Consider the following 12,693-nt stretch of genomic DNA (forward strand, 5'->3'; position numbering starts at 1 on the left):
CCTCGTATAATCTCTCTCTCTCTCTCTCTCTCTCTCTCTCTCTCTCTCTCTCTCTCTCTCTCTCTCTCTCACACACACACACAGACACACACACACACACACACACACACACACACACACACACACATGCACGCACACTTGAATTTGAATATACACTGAAGAGCCAAAGAAACTGGTACACCTGCCTAATATCGTGTAGAGCCCCCGCAAGCAAGGAGAAGTCTTCTGAAAAAGCACGTTGCAAAGCATCCCACATATGCTCAATAATGTTCATGTCTGGGGAGTTTGGTTGCCAGTGGAAGTGTTTATACTCAGAAGAGTGTTCCTGGAGCCACTCTGTAGCAGTTCAGGACATATGGCACGTCGCATTGTCCTGCTGGAAATTCCCAAGTCCATTGGAATTCACAATGAACATGAATGGATGCAGACAGGATGCTTACATACATTCACCTTTCAGATTTGTATTTAGACGTATCATGGGTCCCATATCACCTCAACTGTACATGCCTCTCACAAATTACAGAGCTTTCGCCAGCTTGAACAGTTCCCTGCTGACATTCAGGGTTCATGGATTCATGAGGTTGTCTCCATACCCGTACATGTCCATCCTCTCGATACAATTTGAAACGGTACTCTTCTGACCAGGCAACATGTTTCAGTCACCAACAGTCCAATGTCAGTGTTGACGGGCCCAGGTGAAGCATAAAGCTTTGTTTAATGCAGTCATTAAGGGTACACGAGTGGGCCTTTGGCTCCGAAAGCCTGTATTGACAATGTTTCATTGAACGGTTCGCACGCTGACGCTTGCTGATGGCCAAGCATTGAAATCTTGCAGCAATTTGCGGAAGGGTTGCACTTCTGTCACACTGAACGATTCTCTTCAGTCGTCGTCGGTCCCGTTCTTGCAGGATCTTTTTCCGGCTGCAGCAGTGTCCGAGATTTGATGTTTTATAAGATTCCTAATATTCATGGTACACTTGCAACATGGTCATATGGGAATATCCCCCACTGCATTGCTACCTCGGAGATGCTGTGTCCTATCGCTCATGCGCATTGTAGCATCAGTAACTGATCTAACAACTGTGCCAGACACTTGTTGGCTTATATAGGTGTTGCTGAGTGCAGCACCATATTTTGCCTGTTTACGTATCTCTGTATTTGAATATGCATACCTATACTAGTGTCTTTGGCACTTCAGTGTAATACGAGCAACGGCAGCTAACACAAAAGGCACTCACTGCCAATGTTCTAGTATTTAGCACAGTCCTTGCAAGCTGTGCAACCATATTTTACTGCAGATGTCATGTTCAGCAAGTGGAACACTTCTATGCAAAATTTCCTGGAAGGTTGGGGGGGGGGGGGGCTATCAATATTGTGGGGTCTTAAACAGTATTTTCAAATGGACAAGCTTTTAAAATTAATCATGTCACATAATGTGAAGCAGTGTGGGCTATGGTCTTCGTTTCTTGCAATGTTATTTTATGACCATTTTCAATGCAGTGCTGCACCACCGAGACAGACACACTATTGGAAGTGGAACTCGTCATCCAACCACCATCTAGCAACAATTTAAATGGTCTGGCCAATACAGTCAGCGTCAGATTTGTGAGGGGATTTGGCATATTACAAGTGTTCCAACACTGATGTTACCTTTAGTCAGCTGTAATATGTGCTTAATTTCTGTAGGCATATGAATGCTAACAAAAGACAGGCTCAGTCTTGGGCACTTGGAATGTGCCAAATATTCTCACAAATGTGGCTCTGGCTGTATCAAACAAATGGTTTAAACTGCGGCCATGTTGTGACTGGATCACAAACAGCACTTCAAACAGAGAGAAATGGGTAGGCCTTGTTAGCGCTGGAGCACAGTTCAGAATATTAATGCAAAATGTTGCAAGAACTTAAGATCCAAGCTCATACTCTTTCATATCAACATTTCTCTATAAAAGAAATGGCATAAATTCAAATTACTGACAACAACTTTAAAGCAAATCAAAGTAGCTTAGTGAGCAAAGCATGGAAGCAGTCACTGGACACCTGGCAGCAGAAATGGGAACAGCTGCACAAGGATCAAGGAGTCAGGCTTCTGCAAAAAGTTATGGGGTCGCCATTATTTTTATACAATCTATATCTATGTGATGAGCACTAGTTCCAACTGTTTGTTAGTATTCTTTGTGCAAGTAGTCTGCTGTGGCTGCTTCTGACAACTGATGTATAATTTTATTCGTACCACATGCTCTTCTTCATGATGAACACAATGGATGAATAAATGAATGAATGAATGAAAGTTGTAATGTAACAGGTCAGGAGGCCCAAAAAGTACCTGTGGTACAGTGGTTTAGTATATCACCTGATCCAGTCAATGCCATTGTGTGTATATGAGGAGCATTCAATAAGTACTGTGACACTTTCTTTCTCGACCAATTTCAGTTGAAAATATACCCTCTTGAAACTGAAGAAATGACTTCAGAGTGTTTGTTGCCGCAACAATGCAAACAAACTTCTCCTTCTCCATGACAACACAAGGCATCACAAAAGCCTGTGCACCCCAAGAGGAGCTCACAAAATGTCATTGGACTGTTCTTCCTTGTCCACTCTAGAGCCTGGCCCTCTGACCTTCTGACTTCCATCTGTTTGACCCAACCTGCAAGAAGCAGTACATGGATGAAGGAACAAGACATTGGCTCATGGGGGCATACAGACCCTCTGAGTAAGGGGTGTAAGGCCATTGCAATGACTGAAGGTTGTGTTAAACAAAAGGGTTTTGTAGCCAAAATAATATAGTGTATTGAAATCCTAAATAAAACCAACCAACTTTCCGGAAAAAAATGTACTGCATCACTTTTTGAACACCCCTTGTACTTGCATATAGTTATATTTTGTATTTCAACTTGCACTAATTATTCTCAATGGCGTTTAGAACTATATATAGAAAGCACCTTATTTGAATCTATGGCCAAACTTAATGAAAATAAGTGTATTGTTATGTAAACAAATAATACATTTGCCATCTTCAGGACAAATAGAAAAAAGTAATTCTTATAAATTAATATGAATTGTCATAGGTGACATGAAATTACAATTTAATTCTGCTTAAAATTAATACTTTCTAAAATTAATTGTTAAAAGCACTTATTTTGTATGTAAATTTTGATTATGAAGGAACGCAAATTTATGAAGTTTCAGTAAGAAAATTGTAATAATGTTTTTCAAGTATGTCATGGTGTGTCTAGATAATATATGTAAATGTAACTAAATTAAATATATATATATATATATATTTTAACTAAATTAAAATGCGGTTGTCAATATTTCACATACTGGTTCACACTATTAAGAACAGATTTACATTTCAGTGGCTTTGTCCAACAAACCAGTATGTACAGTACATTGCAGAGGAGTACAGAGTTTGAACAATGCTGTGAAAGTCAAAGTAGTATTCTCTAGAAGCATGTATTCAAAAGTTTTTTGTGATTAAATTACAAAGACTGAGGTAAAGTTAATGTCTGAATGCTTAATTTAATGAAGTTACCACCACCAAACTGCAAAGTTGAGATGCCAGAATACCTCCAACAACAAGACGTCGGGTAAAATAGCAGCTAAGTACAAACTACAGCATTACTCATTCTAGAATATTTAAACTGAAAATAATCTTCATTAGCTAGTAAAAGCACTTACAATTAACAGACTTTAAGATGTAATAGCAATATAACACAGCATTTTGGAACTACTTGAGATGTAGTATGATCGGGTCTATTGTTTCTTTTAAACAATGTGCAGGATTTCTGTTAAAACTGATTGCAAGAGAGGAAAGTTGTGGAAATGCGCACTTTCATAATATTTCTTGCAGTTCGTTTCAACTATGATAGCAAGTCACTTAAGCCAGTAGACAATTTTTTTTTTTTCCTCCCATATACACAGTTGCCCCGTATGTATGACTTTTGCTTTGATTAGAAAATTAGAATGCAATATGAATTACACGAAACTTTGTATTGCTATCCAATCGCAGATTAAAACTACGTACAATGAAGTCATTGAAGTAACTATCCTCATAGTTGCAACAGATGGTGAGGCCTGTCTCGTACTTCATACACCAATGACCCCAACTGATGTACCCAATCAATCCAGGGGAATTGAGGTTTCGTTTACAGGAACAATACACATGGCTCAAGATCATATATTCAAAGAAATTGGAATTTATTTATGATCAATGTGTTTTTCACATGGTCAACTGTATGTTGCCCTTCTACAGACCAGTACTTCAGAAAACTGGTTCATACTCTTACCACGAAGTACCCAAAAAATGAACAATGTTGTACATTTAATTCTCAAGGATACCCCAGATTAGGAAGTATATTCATTCCCATACATATTTAAGAATTGCAAAGCATTGCCAGGTTCTCTAGTGTTGATGTATGGAAGTCTACTGCTTTTTTCTGTAATTCTGAAATTTTGCAATAAATGTACCTGGCAGACTTGAAAGCAATTGTTATCTCCATGCACTGCCTCAACCCCCCCTCCCTTCCTGTTTTTACATAGGAGATCGCCAAACAACTGTCGAGTCTTGCTTGGAAGTGACTTACATGGTGATTCAGGATGAATGTTGCAGAACTGGAGCAGGTTGAAGATGACACAAACCCATGAATGAATATTAAGACAAGCATGAATATCACTTACTGAAATTCTGTGTAGGCATTTGTGGAACATCGAGCTCATGGCTAATGTGCAACATACGGGTGGTCAGACACTGCTGACCCTTCCCTCAACTGAAATGACTGCCCCACATTCTGATGTTACATGTACACATGATAGTATTCCATATTCGCATTATGTTTGAAAAACCCTGGGAAATACCCTAGCATAGGGGGTTCATTGATCAGGGAAACATCTCTGTTATTCTGTCACAGCCACACAGTCACTGTCATTACGGTATTCATACACGAAGAACATGTCTGCTTCTTCTGCATGGATGTAAACATGTGGCATATTGGGAGTCACAGACTCAATGGTCTTGCTCAGTTAAATTCCCCCCCCCCCCCCCCCCCCCCACACACACACACGGCCTCGTGGCTGCTCACTGATCCAACCCATGACTGAACACTGGCTATGCTTGCAGCTGTTGCCTCAGTGCAACATCGAAGTGCTGCCATCTATTGGAGAACACCTGCAACTCTTGTAAGATGGATCACTCGTCTGGTCCACCATTGTTCTGTCTATCATAGCCTCTACTCAGCATTTTGGTAAGTAATATTCACTCTTGACTTAATATTCATCCCTGGATGTGTGTAGTCTTCAAGCCACTCCAGTTCCGCAACAATCTAAATTCGTACACATGTTCACATGACTTATTTGGTTTATTTTTACATTTAGAATTACCTCGCAAATTATGTGACATTCCACCTGAATCACTCTGTACACAGAATACCAGACAAAACATATGAGAAAACTGAATACACATGTGCATGTGCCTAAATAATTGGCTGCCAAATGTTACCACATAGAAACAACTCAGAAAATGTTTGCACCATCCTCATGACTTGCACAGTTCACATTTTCTTGGTGGAGACCTCTTGCTCAATATTCTTGACAGCAGTAAATCACTAGATTCAGTCACCTGTGTGAACGAGGTAACATTAAACTGGCTTCTCAGAGCATTTCTGCAGAATAAGTTCTGTCTCCAGTCATGAATATGGCTCGTGTACACTTTGCCATCAGTGAATATGCCTCACAGGGTCATTTCTAGCTGACACTGTGCACCATAGCAGAAACACCAGCTGACAATCATTACCTACAAATTATGGTAGTCTGAGGAGAATACATCAGAACTGTATGCTGCCTGTTTCAAGGCAACTAAAAAAATCTATGTCAACCCCAATTCTCTCCACATAACCAATTTTGGTTCTTGACAGGCAAGGGAACACAGAGTAAAAGGAACCTGTATCAGCATTGCCTTGTTCTCTTCACCAATGAATGTAATACTTGTCTGAAGCCTGACAACTGTTGTAGAACAATGTGTAGGCAGGCAGGTACCTACGCATATCTCAGGTACGGAGGCCCAAGGACTCAGTACAGATGTGGATCAATCAAGTTTTTGGCCAGCACCATGTTCGATTGTTGGCTGCCCCACACCACCAAAGAAGGTAAGCAGATGGCTACATTCTCCAGCCTGTTGTATGGCTCTAAAGTAAACATTTCAGTAACAGGATAATCTCTCTAGCTTATAATGCACAAGCATACTGCACCCATCTCATGAATGTCTTCCTCCAGGAGGCAGGAATCCCGTGACTGGAATGGCCCGCAGTAACTGCTCATATGCAGCTTGAACTGAGCATGCTTGGAGCCAGCTGAAACTTTTAGTGTGTCATTACAGGAACACTACTCACAAACTGCACAACTTCAGAATGGCTGTCGAAGAGTGACAGACTTGGAGAGCAATGTTTCTACCCCAATTGTGGACAGCATTCCAAGGATGATCTGAGCATGTTACAATGTGCTGAGTGGAGCAATACGCTACTGACTGTAATCCAGCAGCAAATTCTGATTTCACAGATTTGCAATTTGAGCAACTACCTCAATTTTGGTTATTACTTTGATTTTATTTAACAGTATAGATATTTTTATATAGTTTTATTAGGCTTCATCTTTCATTCCCCATTTCTCTTAAACACAACCACACATATCTAGAGTGCTTAGCACTCTGCATCTTTACGATATTTATTAAAAATTTGACATCATTAACATACGTGACAAACTGTGTACTGTAATAGAAAACAACCAATTTTTGACAAAATAATGTAATTGGATAGATAAAAAAATCTACTCACCGAGTGGCAGCAGAACACACATATAAAAGAAACATATAATTAGGCACGCTTTCGGAACCTGCGGCTCCTCCTTCAGGCAGAATGGTTAAAGGGGAAGGAAGAGTGGTGAAGGGAAAGGACTGGGGAGGTCTAGGAAAAGAACTGCGGGTCAGGGGAGACTAACCGGATGGGATGAGAAGGGAAGTCTTTCCCCAACAAATAGTCTTTCCTTCTCATCCAGTCTGGTAAGTCTGCCCTGACCCGTGGTTCTGGGTGACTTTTTCGCAATCTACCCCTTTTCCTAGACCTTCTCTAGTCCTTTTCTTTCACCCCTCTTTCTCCCCCTTTAACCCTTCTTCCTGAAGGAGGAACCAACCAACCAACCAACCAACCAACCAACCACCCATCCACCCACCTACACACACACACACACACACACACCACACACACACACACACACACACACACACACACACACACACCACACACCAGTTATTTTGTAGAAATCAACACACACACACAGTTGCTTGTTCCTCTGTATCACAAAGCATTCTTAAGCTAAAGCACACTGCCAAATAAATATGAATGGAAAATTCAGATATAATCTACAAATATAAATTAAAAAAATTAATAGAGAGGTATGTGACATTCAGTTTTGCTTGAAATTACGTATGTGTACAGTGTATTAAAACTCAAGTTAAAAGCTGTAACAACTGAATAATAATACATTTGCTGCTGTTCGCAACCAAAAATAACAACCACACAGAAGTAGCATATTCAAGAGTCTACCACAAAAATGTGAAAAGAAGAAGTCTTTAATGAAAGATGTAAATTTTTTGATACAGCCACAAAACAGTCTTTAAAAAATGCATGTATACACCGCGCGCGCGCACACACACACAGTATGCATACTAGAAACAGCTACTGCAAATAGCACAGAAAAAATACACAACAAAGCAGGCCAGAAATTTTTGCAGTAGATGTATAAATTAGTAAAGTGAGAAGAACACACAATCTAATATTTATTGCAGGATAAACATTTCTAGAAATAAAAACCTGTAGCACTATACTACAGTCATAGAACCAGAATGTATGTACACACACAGCTGCTCGATAATGACGAAATGGGAACCTCGGAAGGCAGACTGGACAAAGAATTGTTGATGTGACAATTACAAAAGAGACCTGCAAAATGAGAAATAATGAGATCTACCAAAGTACAAAGAAAATGTGAGAGTTACTACCAAAGAGGACGTTAGTCTTCTCTGGACAGTTTAACTGAATACCAGCAGGCTCAAGAAATTAAAATTACTACATACCTCAAAAAGAGCATTAGCAAAAACTAGCTCACAGGCTAAGAGATGTGCAAAATAAGAGCACAAGAGAACTGATAATAAGAGGCATAAACACTTTTATGCACAAGATACTACATACAGAATTCACAAAGCCAGAGAAAATGAGGAACAGTACATACAGAATTAAGGAAACGTTAACACAGACATTAAAGAAGTAGTAGCAGTAGTAGTAATAATAATTTTAATAATAATAATAATGACAAGATGACAGGAAGAACAAGAAGAAGAAGAAGAAATGAAGCAGTATCTGGGTGAGTGCAGTTGGCCAGCAGGAAGAAGAGAGGTAGCAGGCGCTGACCTGCAGGGCGCCGCCGCCCCCCGGCAGGGACTGGGTGCGCTGGTGGCTCTTGGTGTCGCCCACCTGGTTCTGGTTCTGGTTCTGGTTGTGACTCTGGTTATGGCTCTGGTTGTGGCCAACTGTTCACTGGTCCGGACGAGGGCGCAGCAGCCACTACCGCTCCCGGCGGTGCTGAAACCGCCACGGAGTTGACTGTGGATCCGGGCCCCAGGGTTGGAGGAGGGCCGGTGGTTCCAGCAGCGGGCCGTCCCCCGATAGGGTGAGTGTGGGACCTGCAGCCCGTGATAAGGAATGGGCTCCAGTCACATTCCTCTAACATGGAGAGCATGCTGCTTCACCTGACAACTAGTGTTACGCACCCGGCGGCAGCAGAGGCTGTGGCACAGGCCCTGGCAGTGACGGGGGGATGCGTTGGCGGAGGTGACAGGTGTCGCACCTGTTGCGGCACCGTTGGCCAGAGCTTTGGTTGCTGCCAGACGAGTCGCATCTTTCACCTCCTGAAACTTCTCGATGAACTGAAAAATAAAGTGTCGACACAATCACAAATCTTTCAATGCCTAGCTTTCTCATCAGAAAAATTACATGTATCATTAGGATTCAATTCCCAATCTGAAAGGGTGACAGTTTAAAAGAGCTATTACTTGATCCAATTTTAAATGAGGTAAGACTGTGAGGTTTCTTTCAAATCCTGCCCAATACATAATTATTCACGACAATTTTATTTGAAGTGAAGGAAAGGAGTAGTGTTCACCAGAGCTGGAAGCTGTTATTAATTTTTGTTTTAATTTAAGAGGACCATCTAGTACCTTCTGCCGTGGAAGTCGAACACGCGGCAGAACAAATGGACATGGTCAGCCCATAGAGGGCTCCGCCTCTGCCGCGGCTATTCCGCGCAGTGGCTCTCGCGCAGCGAGGGCGCCACCGCTAAGCCACGTGCAGACAGCGGCCAATAGCCGCTCCCTCCGGTTTCGTATATAGGGACCCACTCTGCCCTAGTCCAGCCAGTCTGGTACTTACTCTGGATTTCGTTTCTATCTCGGCAGTACTGCGTTCTGGTCGTTGCTCGTTGTTGACATTTGCCTGGCTCTGGTTCCGAGTGGATTTACGTTTGGTGTTTGGTGTTATGGTTTCCACAAGCCTCCGTTGTTATCTCTTTCTTGTTGTGTCGCCCATAGTCGGTCATGGTCGGTTGTTGTCAGTTGTCGTTGGTCTGTCATCCGACTCGTCCTCTGTTTACCCGGTGGCGCGTGCTCCACTGCCGGCGGCTTCCCTGCCTGGCGGCTCCAATCTGCAGCACAAGGCGTTCCCGCTGTTGGTTGTGGTTACTACAGACCATATTTTATCTTCATAAGACGGGAACCAATACATAAATGATATATTTTCTACAACAACCCATTATTCTGCATAGGTACCTAATTTATAAACTTTTATTCTCTCTCTCTCTCTCTCTCTCTCTCTCTCTCTCTCTCTCTCTCTCTCTCTCTCTTTCTCTCTTTTCCTCCTCCTCCTCCTCCTCCTCCCCCTACCCTCGCCCACTCAAAAGTTTGCTAACTGTGAGCATAAGAACAGAAATGTGTGTATATTCATTCACAAGTCTCCGAAACATTGAAATAGACTACTCTTCCACCATTGGCCATATTACTGTGAAAATGAGATAAAAAGGTATTAAGAGAAGAACAAAGGAAATCTTTGTGTTTACCAGAAAGCAGGAAGACCTAAACCAACTACAGAGGCCAAGGCAGAGCCATTTCAGATGCCATCATCGAGACTCCATTCGCATCCACTTCAGACGTGGGCACATTCCTCTGCACACCTTGCAGGGGGTGTAGCTGCTGTCCACCACTGCCCTATTCACTGCTGGTTTCTGTCATTGCAAGCCTGCAAGAAAACAAGCCAGTACATTTGTCCATCAGGAAGCACGTATGTCATTTTGTCTCCAGAATCTCCCAGCTGTCAAGAGATTTATAGGGCTTGGTACCACAGCCTGACACGAGGACAAGGATCCAGTGACACTTGCAGTGTTACACTATTGTCACAACATATAGGGGATGGGTAACCTTGACTGTTTGGAGGTGGAAGACTGCAGCTGAAGTGAGAAAATTGGTGGACTAGAGAGGAATATACTCACATTTTAGAAGAACATATGCTGCCAACTGTTCCATTTCTTCACCCAGCAAAAAAGCTGTCATAGGTGTTATTGAAAGTTTCCATACTTCAATGAACCCTCAGTTCCTAGGTTTACGCGAGAGATTGATTCCTTAGAGAGAGGTGGATTCTGGGACTTTGCTTTGGCAGTTGACAACTGATATTTCAATTTTCCCTCCACATTTGAAATCCAATTGGTTCTAATAATTGTTTTCAGGGATGTGTGTCTTTCTGTAGATCTCATAATGTCATGTAATATATTTTAAAAAATGCTGCTGCTACATTTACTCTACGACCGTTGTTGACGCTTTCTAGTGTGCAGCACATACTTGGCCTATCCATGGCCGCCCTCTGAAACTCCATCTTTTGGTGCAGGTAGAGAAATCCGTAGCAGGGCTTATCATAGAACTGACAAGGTTTTAGGCTTAGATATTATACTCAGATCAGATGAATGGATCCCATCACTCATCAAAAATGTTGTTTCAGATTGCCATCTATCTTGAGAACCCATGAGTGACACTAGCAGTCTTCCACCTCTTTGACCAGTTTCGAGAAAGTCAGAATTAGTACCAGTTCACAGGGACAGACGTCACTAACACCACTGAAAGCACTGACAGTTGACAGCAACCTGTGCTTTGAACTGCTGCTGGGATGGCCTCCTCCACTTGACAGAAGATTCCTCCTGGGATACACACTGAGTTAATATTGCGTTACCTTCCACTTCTTATACACTGTTTCCCTAAAAGTCAAACTCTCTACAACTAACACCCACTCCTTTCTCCTCTGTGGATGCTCAAACTGTAACGAGGAGAGATCGCTGCTTGAGCAAGAGAAGCAAAGCCTGCTGGCTCTGTCTTATTACTATAAACAGCATGCAGTCACATAAACCTTATCATTAAATGTATGTTGCTAGCCTTCCAGCCATTGGCCATAAATGACAATCCTCAAGAAATATCCAGATCTGAACACAACCCACCAACTACCAGGGTTCTCTGTGGGACCTGCCATTCCACCACCCAATGCAGCTCACACTGGCCAAATGAAGCCAGTCAACAGTGGCAAAAGCTGTTTCCACCTGTTCACAGATTGCAGCCAAGTCTCCCATAAAGTTTCAACAATAATCATAATCAACAACCATGATGCTTATGGCAGCATGAAGTTACACTTTGGTATTCACAGATATGAGCCTACTGTGAATACACTATTGAGCAATGAAGGGGAAAAGGGAAGGCATTCATCAGCACCACTTGGAAATGCTAGCTTCCACTCACAAACTCATAAAACAATAAGTTAATGAAAAACGTACAAATGAAGTGCTGCTAAATTTCGACATATCTATTGCCCTATTGTCAAATGTCTTAAGGAAGGCTTCAGAGGGTCTCACTGCCTCCAAACCTTGTTGTTGAGATTGTTAAAGGGTGAAAGATAATGAAAAATAGTTGGTTTTTTGTGTCCTACCACTTTGGGGGGAGGGGGCAGGGGAGATCTTGCTTATATATATCCTGAACAATTTGTGGGGTCTCCTCCATGCAGAAGACATGCCCATGTAAAATGTGGGCTAGAGACGGTATATCTGTTGAAGGACTGTCTCCACTACTGGCTTATCTATCCGATTCAACCTGTCAGCAGCCACATCAGAATTCTTCTCATCTTTTCCTTTAATGATTAATGTAGACAGGCTGTTAACTAGTTAGTGTTAAGGCTGTACTGGAAATTTTTGTACAGTGATGTGTTTTGATACTATATTACTAGCACAAGAGTTCAAACATGTGGCCATTTGCTTGTCTGCTCTAGTTGAGAGCATTGGGGGGTATGTTTCTGACCATGTGTGACTTGGAAATACTATATCAGCCAGCCTGAGGCTGTGCCTTCTTCTGAAATTACATTTCTAATTGTACGATGGCCTTGCACTGATGCCATTTCTGAGTGTTGTGACATATTTTCAGGATTTCCTTCATTCCTCAGCTCATTGTGTATCTATGCTGCATGGTTATGTGCTGTGAAAGGGCTTTTTTGCATTTTTGGTACCAACCAATTAAATGAATGACAGGCAGAGGGTGGGGCCCATTATCAGCATGTGGAACTGTTCAGG

General features: G+C 41.9%; 1 protein-coding gene across 1 annotated transcript in view; it reads right to left on the bottom strand.

Moving 5' to 3' along the window:
* LOC124799191 (homer protein homolog 2) overlaps positions 1–12,693 on the bottom strand; it is a 222,853-nt gene that overhangs the window by 65,097 nt on the left and 145,063 nt on the right. The window contains exons 4-6 of the mRNA XM_047262726.1: positions 8,816–8,971; positions 8,457–8,728; positions 4,584–4,611 (exon numbers count right to left, since the gene is read on the bottom strand). Of these exons, the coding sequence (XP_047118682.1) occupies positions 4,584–4,611; positions 8,457–8,728; positions 8,816–8,971 (456 nt within the window). The remainder of the gene's footprint in view (positions 1–4,583; positions 4,612–8,456; positions 8,729–8,815; positions 8,972–12,693) is intronic.

Source organism: Schistocerca piceifrons, chromosome 5 (assembly GCF_021461385.2).
Source record: "Schistocerca piceifrons isolate TAMUIC-IGC-003096 chromosome 5, iqSchPice1.1, whole genome shotgun sequence".
In the NCBI taxonomy this organism is placed as follows: domain Eukaryota; kingdom Metazoa; phylum Arthropoda; class Insecta; order Orthoptera; family Acrididae; genus Schistocerca; species Schistocerca piceifrons.